The sequence below is a fragment of the Crinia signifera genome, chromosome 6 (assembly GCF_055691185.1).
Source record: "Crinia signifera chromosome 6, ASM5569118v1, whole genome shotgun sequence".
In the NCBI taxonomy this organism is placed as follows: domain Eukaryota; kingdom Metazoa; phylum Chordata; class Amphibia; order Anura; family Myobatrachidae; genus Crinia; species Crinia signifera.
This window is the reverse complement of record NC_139222.1, coordinates 122,274,804-122,285,795: the sequence shown is the minus strand read 5'-3', so window position 1 is coordinate 122,285,795 and position 10,992 is coordinate 122,274,804. Positions and strand designations below refer to the sequence as shown.

Genomic DNA, 10,992 nt, shown 5'->3' with positions numbered 1-10,992 from the left:
ACCCACAGAGTGTGAGAACTATTGGTCTATACATTTAATAATCCCTATTGACTGCAGTCAAACTATTCACACTTTGGGGGGTGGTTCTGATTTAATTGCTCACGTTTGCATTTACACCAGTTCGGTGTCTTAGATCTGCGAGCGCTGTAGAAATCATTCGATCGTCGACGGCCATCGAATGATTTCACCCCCACACCCAAGGCTGCAAATGGATGTTTATGCTTAACATCCATTCGCATGCGTGAGGGGGAACTTGGGGGGGGGGGGGGTTACCCAAAGGCTCATGCTCTAATTATCCAATAGTTAGAGCATTGACTAAAGGACGGGTGGTTATGTTAATGCAATTTCCCAGAAGTTTTATAATCCTGATTCGTTATTATTTCAATGTTGTTCAGTAAGAGAACTATTCCAGTATTATGAATACTTGGGTGTGGATGAAAATAGTTTTCCTGTTTACCAAAGGACATGGCATGAATAAAATCCCTTGACTATCCCACATGCATTTGTACTGATAATTTAATTTGGGAACAAGCAGTGTTCTGATTATGCTTTGCCTTGCAAAGACCTGATTAGTGGCTAAAGCAATACAAATGTCAGTGGGGTGCGGAGCTTCCTGCACAGGTCTTAAGAAACTATAATTACTACCTTGGTGATTGCTCGGGCACTTTAAAAATTGCTTCAAATATGTTCCCATGAATATTCTTCAGATATTGCTGTTGAGTGATAGACCAGCGATTCTCCTCTAGCGATCCATTATCTGTTGCAGACATCCCAGTGGAAGAAAATACTTTTGAAATAAATGGTGTGACAAAATCCCATGTATAATGTTCCATATTTGGTGTAGAGAAAAATTATGTTATAAACGCTTACAGCTGAAAAATTACATATAGGTTATAAAGGTGTGCATATGTTCTAATAAATTTTTCCCAGACTTTTCAAAATGTTACTAAAGGTTGAGTATCCCCTATCCGTGCATCCCCTATCCGAATTATTCCAAAAACCGTGGTTTTTGGAATCAATTGAATTTTATTATTTTTTTAACCCCCCTAACCCTCTTTTCATACTTACCAAGTCCCAGGGCGTCCACAGCAGGCCTCCGGCATCTTCTCCAGGGTCTCCAGCGGTCCCAGGAATGCATTGCGCGAGTGTGCGCGCGCGCCGGTGACGTCACCGGTGCACGCGCACACTCGCGCAATGCATTCCTGGGACCGCTGGAGACCAGGAGAAGATGCCGGAGGCCTGCTGTGGATGCCCGGGGACTGCGCGGACGCCGAGGGACCACCGGACACCATCAGGGGACAGGTAAGTATGGCTACAAAAATTTATTCCAAAAACCGGAAAATTCCCCTATCCGGAATGCTCGTGGTCCCGAGCATTTCGGATAGGGGATACTCAACCTATGAAAGTGCTTCAAAACCCATGGTGGTCAATAATGCCACATTTTTGTGTAAAAAATTCGGTACTTGTGTATTATCACGGCGCCCATCCTATCGCATCGCATACCACTAATTAAGGGATGCGATGGGACCTGATTTTCGGGTCCAAAGACCCGCACTTTACAATAAAATATTGCATCGCATGCCATTAAAATGGCATGCAATGTGATTTTTAATTGTACAAGCACCCTGATGGGTGATTACTATGTTAAATGCACCCCTATTGTTAACGCCACCCCCCCTATCAATGCCAACCCGAAGCGTGGCGAGCGCAGCGGTACGCGTCCTCCGCCCTTTTCATACCCCCACTATCCACGTCGGCGTGGAGTTGATTTTAGATAGTGTGGCGAGCGCACCAAGCCCGAAGCGTGGCGAGCGTACGCGGAATACATGTGAAGTAATCCGCGTCCCCACACTCCTTGATTGATGAGGAGTTTTTTTTGTAAGATAAAATAGAAAGGAAACCTCTATTTTCCCACCAAAAGTTTATTGATCCATAATACTTTCTTGTTTTAAGAACTTAATTTTGCTCTTTCTGACATACAAAAGGCACAAGAAAGTTTGGAACCCTGTGATTAATTATGAGGATGTGCACAAACAGACAGATATCACAGACTTTCATATGAAACGGGCCTTTAAATGCCCACATTTTTTTTTCTTAGTGTTACAAGTTCTCTATGCAGTAAAAAAAATATGTACCCATGAGATTTAGGCAACAAAAGAGGGTCACAGGATTTTAAAAGTAAAAGCAGCTGTTTAGAATAAATCCAAAGGCATCCAAGTCTTGTACATTCTAAAAACAGCTCAATCTAAAAATATTTCATTCAAAGAAAATAAATCTACATTGAAATTAAAACATAGATACATTAACGCGCAGTTTCATTCCTTTGTCTCCAGCATTGTGTGTCAGGGGATTTCATTCTGTGCTCTTATTTTATAAGCTTAGAAAATAATATGTAGGAAGAAACAGTGAGTTTACAAAGATAATGGCTTTTTATTTTGGTCATAAGTTTTTTGAGTGGTTATTTGACCACCATTTTGCTGGCCTTAAGTGTACCTGTTGCAACAGTGGAAGCAGCTATTTTGTGGACTGACTAAATATGTCCATTTATTAAGTTGCTTGGAGCCAGTGACCTCCATTGGAGCAAGTGGACACAGGTGAGTCATGAGCTCAGAGATGATACAAGCTCCTATTAAATTGAAAAACTGTCAAAATGAATTTCTCTAATATGTATATTGATGGGTTTACTTTAAATGATAACAAATTTGTAACTGGGGAAAGGCCACAATTCAACAAGTTTGTGATAGATTGATCATTAATACTGCAACATTATAGATTTAATTTGCTTTACATACAAAAGTAAATTTAGTACTTTTATTGCAATATAAGATCTAAGTGTTCTATTGTGGAATGTTTACATTAGCATTAAAGATATTGGTTTTATGGTGAAGTTTGTTCAGGTTTCTGTTTACTAGGTTTAATAATACCACATTGCACAGAGACATCAAACTAAGACCAGCTAGACGTTAGATGTATTTTTTCTTTAAGTACCAGTACGCAAAATAACCCATTCCCCCTAAGGAACCCATGAGGAAAGATGCCCCAAAGAAAGATGGTGGTTTTCGTTTGACCAGACGGAATGCATTGGGTAAAACTGCTGACAGGAGAGTAGTGTGGATGTCTCCAAGTACTCTCCGAAATGCATAGCGCTTCTGTATTCTCTCAAAGTATGACTGTAAGTTTGGCCGGCTCCCATCTTCCCATTGTATTTTTGAAAGTCCTAGGAACTTGAGTCGATGCAACGTAGCTCCCAGAAGTATGTCCGCTAAGGTGAAGGTGTGTCCACAAAGCCAGAGATCACATTTCCGGCCTAAGTAAGAATACAAATATTTGTGTTAAAACATCAACTTAAAAGTATTTTAATGATATGGATGTGTTTTACGAATTTTCTTTTGTTGTTGTAATACCCTATTAATGAGGAGATTGCTAGTGGCTTAGTTCCTGGACTGGTGTAAGTGGATCATACAGTATACAACAAATCAGCTTTAATAAGTGGAACATAAGTTTGCTTAGCCTTTAACTAATATAAAATTATTTGGTTGTTAAGATAGTATCTGTTTGGTTAGGGTTATTCATAGTGTAGTGTGCTTTCCTTCAAGTTGTTAAACGCATAATTTCCACATCTTGTTTTTCACCTTATGTTTATATCGGGGTATAGATATATACCCATAGGATATATTCCAGCAGCAACATTATTAGAATAAGGGGGAGCTGATGACACCAAGCACAGAGTTTTTAACCTTTTATCCAATAAAAGCTCAGTTAAGTTCATGGGTATTGAGTCTGTCAGAACATCTTCAGACATGTGCCAGAGATTCTATGGTCAAAAGAACACTCCAGAAGTTCAGCATCCAAGTCTGACACTTCCTAAGCAGTAATTGCTGAACAAAACAGATCTGCTTTATATAACAATTTTATATATATATATATATATATATATATATATATATATATATATATATATATATATATATATATATATATATATATATATATATATATATATATATATATATATATTTCCAACAGGAAATTGATTTTTTTTTCCAACCACAGCTTTACTAATTAACATAGCCTTTGAATGTTGTTCAATAAAATGAATGCCGTTGGCATTCCACACTATGTGAAGCCATAAACATTTTCTATGCAGACAATATAACAGATGCTGGAGGTCACATATGAAGGACGCATTGCCCACTGTAAGCACTACTTTAGACTCAATGCGCTTAGAATTTCACTGTGGTGACTACAAGTGTGGAAATGGACACATTGCAGTGGAAAAGGAGTATAGGCAGAGGGGGAGGAACACAAGTCTTTGTTCTCTACATAAAGGTTTCATTTTTGCAAACTCGTGTAGACTGGGTCTCACCCTATTCTCTCAAAATGCTAAACGTCCCCTAAAGCTCTGTGTAAAAATAATGAATAACTGAAATGTGTGAGCCCTACCCTACAAAACCTCAGCCAGCTCCACCACTAGACAGCTGTAGCTAGTGTTTTCTATAACAAGGATGCCATTATATACAAAACAGCTGATGATAAATCCTGCACTACCTTACATACACTACGAATGGGACAGACACATATATCCTATCTATTTTGGTGTCAACCAGCAGCTAAACATGGCAATAGAAGAAAGGTGGAGAAATACTGATCACTCCCAGTGTGCTAGATTAGCATGCAAATAACAAACACTGGACACAAAATGTAATAGTGTATAAGGTGCACGCTGTTTGTGAATTTCTGCTAGGCTTTTTTTAAAGCTACAATCCTTTACAAACCAAATTTTATTAAAGGGGTATAGTTCCTGTGCTCAGACCTCTTGTGGGCGAGTGCTGCTAAGGTAAAAGAGTTGTCCAAACTCCTGGGTTAGCAATATCAAAATAAATATATTACCTTGCGCTCTCTATAAATCAATGTAATTTCACTGTGATTGTTTAAAAAAAAAATGTTTTATAGATAAATATATAAAATGATTTAAAAAAGCACATATAAGCATATAAAGAGTACAAAATGCCACACATAAAAACATGTACACATGTAAACATATAAATATACGAATGTATATACAATCGTTAAATAAAAATTAATGAGGTAATAGTAAGTTGCCGGTGTGGCATTAATTCAGATCACACATCCTTGAAAAAGGCCAGTCAATGGCTGAAACGCGTTGGGACACTTAAACAATCATCATCCATTAACCCACAATCACAGTCCCCATCACAATTCTTCTGGTAACAAGCTATACCACACTTTTTTTTTTAAACAATCATAGTGAAATCAAATTGATTTATAGAGAGCGCAGGGTAATATTTATTTACAAACCAAGAGCATGTGGTTTTTCTGTGTAAATGATTTACACTTTAAAAAAACAGACAACCTTGCAGGAATTCCCAAACAGCCAGCATCTGGCAATCTGCTCCTGGGAACTCCAATGGGCATGCAGAATATTCTTAGGTGCAACCCTAAACTAATTTTTATTGACATTTATAAACTTTGCTTTGATAAGTGTCAATACAAATAGCTGTACTAAACCTTGGAGAGTGTTTTAAAGGAAAGAGAGAAACTACCATCCAACCAGCTGCGACCTCCTGCCCAACGCTCCCTGCTCTGCAGAAAGGATACAATACATTGTGGGGGCTAAAAAGCAACCGCCATGTGCCATTGACACCGACCTCTGACTCTGGTCCGATGCACACGGGACTGCACTTTGGATTGGATGTCATACACGTGATTTGGGACGATTTTACCCATTTCTCTGCCAGAATCTGGGACAATGCTCGTGGTTACATTCTAAATGGTATACCATGTCTAGGTAAGCGGTCATGTGGTAAGGATCCCGCCAGTTGGCATTCCGACAGACAGAATACTTACAGCGGGATCCCAACAGTCAGACACCGATAGATTCTGAAGGTTAGTACAGAGAATAGGGTTAGACTGCGGGAAGGTAAGTGCAGGGTTAGGCTGTGGGAGGGGTGGGGAAAAGACTTAGTGGAATTAGTTGCAATTTTGACCGTCGGAATGGTAACTGTCGGAATTTTACTCCCAACCCATTAAGTGTTTTATTTGTGTACACTCCTTGAGCCAGGGGTTGACGTCCCCTTTAACAATAGCTGTAGCACAATAAGGACTTTTTCTTTCTCTTATTTGCTAAGATAGGAGTTTTATTCCACCTAACCTCGTGTACACCTCCTAAGTAAGAAATACAACATATAATAAAACATAGTGGGATTTATTTACTAAGACGGGAGTTCTATATCAGGTGGGATGTTGCTATTGGCAACCAATCAGAATCTACTTCCTATTTATTTAGCACCTTCTAGAAGATAATCGTATCTAATTGGTTTCCCATAGCAAAATCCCATATATAATAGAACTCCCATCTTAGTAAATTTCCCCCATGGATTCCAGTACCTGTACACCTCTACTGTTCATAAAATCAGCAGAGCAACCCTTAGTTAAGCACCAAACATTTTCTGTGTTTTGCTATATCCACGGTTTGTATTGTTGTCATAGGAGTTTTCTTATGCTGCCGTTCACCCAAGGAAATTCTTGCAAGACACTTGTGTGAGTGAATTCTACACTGGAGTATATATTTTTATTCTAGAAAGTACATGTACACACATACCTTCATATTCAATTTTTCTCTTTTCCAGCTCAGCCTCTATCTGGTCTAATACCATGGATAACTCAATTAGGATTTTTTTCAAGTTGTTTACATTGTCATGTTCCAGAATTTTAGCCTGGAGGAAAGAACATGGATAATAGCATTGGATTTCAACTTATACATTACAATGTTTAGAATACTACCTTTTATGTAAGGTATGTATATTATACAGACCTGATCACTTATCTGTACATTTGCAGATGACTGAGTAGTGAGACGCCGCTCGGAAAGAAAGAAAACCCACCCTGTGCAAATCTGCGAGAAAATACCACTTTCTGCTATCCTGTCTAGGATGACCAATTTTGGCCCCAAAACGCTGCGATTCCAATCCTGGTATTTCGGTATTAGACTGCGCATGCGCAGTCTAATGCCGGGCAGTACCTGAGCTCCCACTCAGACGCTGCCTGGCTTCTCCCATCCCCGGCAGCGCGGCTCTGTGCGGCATAATGAGGTCAGAGGTCAGGCCGCACAGCCCGCCTTGTCATGGGCGTTCTGCCCTCCGCCGCGTTTTTTTGCTCCATCGCCCACCCACCCGGCTTCCACCCACACCGCATATGTAAGTAAATATGCGGGGTGGCCGGGCGGATTTTAATTTTTTTATCAGGGAAGCCAATCCCGGGGTCAGGCATTTTTCAATCCTGAATTCTGGGATTGAAACAATGCCCCGGGATTGGCATCCCTAATGTTGTCGCACATCCATATACATTTCACAAACCATCAATTCATTTTTAAAGTCTGTGAAAATGTGAGTAAATTTGATCCTTCCACAACTCAGGGACAGGGTGATCGAGGCCAGTGCTGACTTCACAAACCCTGCTTTAAAACGGCAGGTTACCAACCCCAAATGCTGACTTCCTGTCAGTCATATTGCGAGGGGATTGCAATTAGATCCTTTCGCTATTTTTGTCTCTATTTTGGCATGCCCCTGAGCGCTATGATCCGTATGCAAGCGCAGTTATTCAATAATCAAATAGATTGCAAATTCTCACATCAGCAATCTACTCTGACACACTATAGGTCTCCATGGTCCTCCATCATCGCAGAGTGATATACAGATCTTGCTCAAATCAGGCTGGGCATTTCTTTTAGAGCTTTAACTTGATTTACACTGGTTGTTGGTAAGAAGTAACCAGTATTTTGTATACTTTTTATACAATGCATATTGACAATTGATTTGGGGTTATAGTTAAAAGTATAATGTCAAACTACACTATACTGTACCACACTTTACAAATACTGGTTGTTGTTATAAGATATAGTTACGTAAAGTACCCTGCAAAGTGATAAAGCGGGCGAGAGATAAAGTACCAGCCAATCAGCTCCTAACTGTCATGTTATAGGCTGTGTATGAAAGATGACCGGAATTGATTAATGGTATTTTATCCTTTCACTTTATCACTCTCCAAGGCTTAGTACATCTCCCCCTGGATATTTGCAGCAATCCCTCATGGATTTTTTCAGACTTTATAGTTCTTATAACCTAAAATAAGTAACAAATGAGAACTAGTAGGATACGATTACATACCATGAGCTTTTTATGTTTGGAAAGATATGGTTCCATTAGTTGAGGGTCCTCATGATCTAGTTTCAATAATTCGGTGGTGGCATTGGCCAGGTGTCCTGCGTGATAAGAAATGAAATGTATCTATTTGAAACAGAACTTAATACAATATATAGGCTGATTTATAACCTACTCCTTCTTTAAAAACAACAATACTGTCCTAGGGTCTGCCAGTGGCTCCATTTTTTGCGTACTTTTGCGCATGCTGAAGAACTTAATGGGCTGTAGTCTCATGGGAAAAGCCCAGTTGTAATGCACACATTGGGACTAATTCAGGATCGCTAGTTGAGATCTGAATTCGGCCTCAGCACTGATGCGCCGTTTACTGCGTGGAGGGAGCAGGGGAACGCCCAGCGTGTTATAAGTGTCCTCATAAAAACGCCGGGTGTTCCCCCTAAGAATGCAGGCAGGCCGATGTCTGCTAGGGGCGGCCAGCTGATGTCACATGATGTCATCGCATGCCCCCTCTTTGGCAGATAGAAATAAAAGTAAGTTTGGACTGAATTTTATCACTGAAGCGGAGAGTGTACTACACTGTACACTTATAACCACAGCTGAAGTCTCCCATACAGTTATTACCTTGTCTGCCCTTCTGGGTAGTTCCTACCAAGCCCAACCACAGCAGCTACAAAGTGTTATTGGCGTCTGTGTCTGGCACTGCACTACACAGAGCAGAAACTCCAAATAAACTACAACTCCCACCAGCCCTTGCTGCCTAGCATGTTGCTGGGTACGTAGCAGAGCCAGGGTGCTCTTACCTATGCAGTGGCTTACTCAGCTTAGTGTATGCCTAAAATGCCATTTTTGTGTTTTTTCCTGCAGTTGCATCTGCAACTTTATGCTAATTCCATGACAATGACCTACCCTGGTGTCATAGGTAGATTTATGCCACCCTTTACCCTCTAAAACACCCACACCACCAGGCTGCCAACCTGAACTCTCTCCTGGGCACAGGCGTGTGAGCCCACCGGGAAACTTCCCAATGACTTTTACTGCCAATCCGCCCTTGATGTAACACAAGGAATGTGTTTGATCTTTCAATCCATTTGTCTGGTATGGTCCTTATTCATATTTATTTCTGTTTTTTTAGACTACCCATGTATGTTTTTATGTAATTTCCTTGCCTATGCAATAGATTACTTGAGCAGAAAGATAGATAAACTGTGTACTGCCTTTGGATTTATTATCATTACATGTATTAATCAGGTTGCTTCCAAGACAAGTATTCAAATCCTACATTCACATCAATGACCTGACTGAAGGAGAATATACACATGATCCTAAATTAATCAAAGGGTAGATTTCTGCTTCTTTGAATGAAAAGTGTTTATGCTCTGTAAATTGAGAAGAGAAAATGTGATGACCTGCAGAAAACTGACCACTAATGACATCATTGTAATGAAATCCCTGAACATGCTTCATAAGCGTAAGAACAATACTGAAGGCATTAATAACATTAGCGTCGCTAAGCGCATATTTGTGAATAGTCATCACACTATTTGTTGGAAGATAAGCTGATTCTGAGTCGTATGCACAGTGACTGTACTGTAGTTGGGGACAGCCATGGAAGCCTGTTTTACATTTCATGCTAATATAAGTATCTGATTAACTAATGCAGGGGTTATGCATGTGCAAACGGAAAGCAGTGCCGCCTATTGAATTTACTCCGGTTGTTATGACAGTCCAATGATAGGTGCAAAAGATCCATCAGATACAATCTTCATGTCCATACTCACGGAGCTGTTTATGCACACCTACAACGCTGCAACAAATCAGGGCCGGTCCATGCAAATGCTTTGGAACTGCCCGGCAGTACCTCACTCAAAGCATCCTATTTCATCGAAAGACCGTTTCATCCAAGTTGTGTCCAACTCCGAATAAGACACCACTTGCATCTTTGTTTCATACCCTTTTTGTGAACTTTAAAATTCAACAAATGTAGGGCCTCTTTTATGAAACCTTAATTTACAGTATACTATGGTGATTTAGTCTACTGTTGTTTACTCATGACATAAGAGTTACATTTTGTCTGCGTATGTTTTTACACGATTACATTGTACAGTATATTTATTTATGTGCAATAAGAAGCAGCATCTTTTGACATAGGAGGTTATTCAGACTTTAACACTGTTGTGCGAATGTGCAGAGGACTGCGATCAAATAGTTGCCACCCAGACAGAGTGAAAACTTGCCCTGTGCAAGTCCGCAAAGGACTTGCAAGAATATTGCAGATGGTCGTCCATCTGTAAATCCATCCGCAACTCGCCATTGTATGATTTTTCCAGTGCGTGCATGCTGTGCTATAGAAACAGACTGAGCGGTGCCAGAGCTTATGTCCCAGGTGCTCCCTGAAAATGCCTGGGCATGCCTGCATTTATTCTGACATTCCCAGAAAATGGCAGGTTACCACCCCCAAACGCCGGCTTCCAGTCAGTCATGCCACTGTTTGGCCTCATGCATGCACGCTACAATCTGTACGGATGTGCAATCATTCGATAATCGATCGCCGTGTGACTGCAGTAGCAATTAGCTCTGAATAACCACCATAGAGAGGTTTCTAACATCCCTATACACTTTCCATACCATTCACTAATTAGAACTATCCACCTGTAAGCTATTTTATTTATAACGTATCTGGCATAGTATATGCTAGTGCTAAGCACACATTTGAATGACTTTTTTTTTGCACTTTATCTCATATACATTCAGGATTTGTCTGAAGTGGGGTCCCCAGTTTTGAAGGGGATGGGATATAGAAAAATCTTTAGTC

The 10,992-nt window shown here is 40.2% G+C and overlaps 1 protein-coding gene across 1 annotated transcript in view; it reads right to left on the bottom strand.

The window, feature by feature from the left end:
* Nucleotides 1-1,904: 1,904 nt before the first annotated feature.
* GDAP1L1 (ganglioside induced differentiation associated protein 1 like 1) overlaps nt 1,905-10,992 on the bottom strand; it is a 33,676-nt gene continuing 24,588 nt past the window's right edge. The window contains exons 4-6 of the mRNA XM_083147006.1: nt 8,187-8,281; nt 6,623-6,737; nt 1,905-3,307 (exon numbers count right to left, since the gene is read on the bottom strand). Coding sequence (XP_083003132.1) covers nt 2,964-3,307; nt 6,623-6,737; nt 8,187-8,281 — 554 coding nt within the window. The 3' untranslated portion in view covers nt 1,905-2,963. The remainder of the gene's footprint in view (nt 3,308-6,622; nt 6,738-8,186; nt 8,282-10,992) is intronic.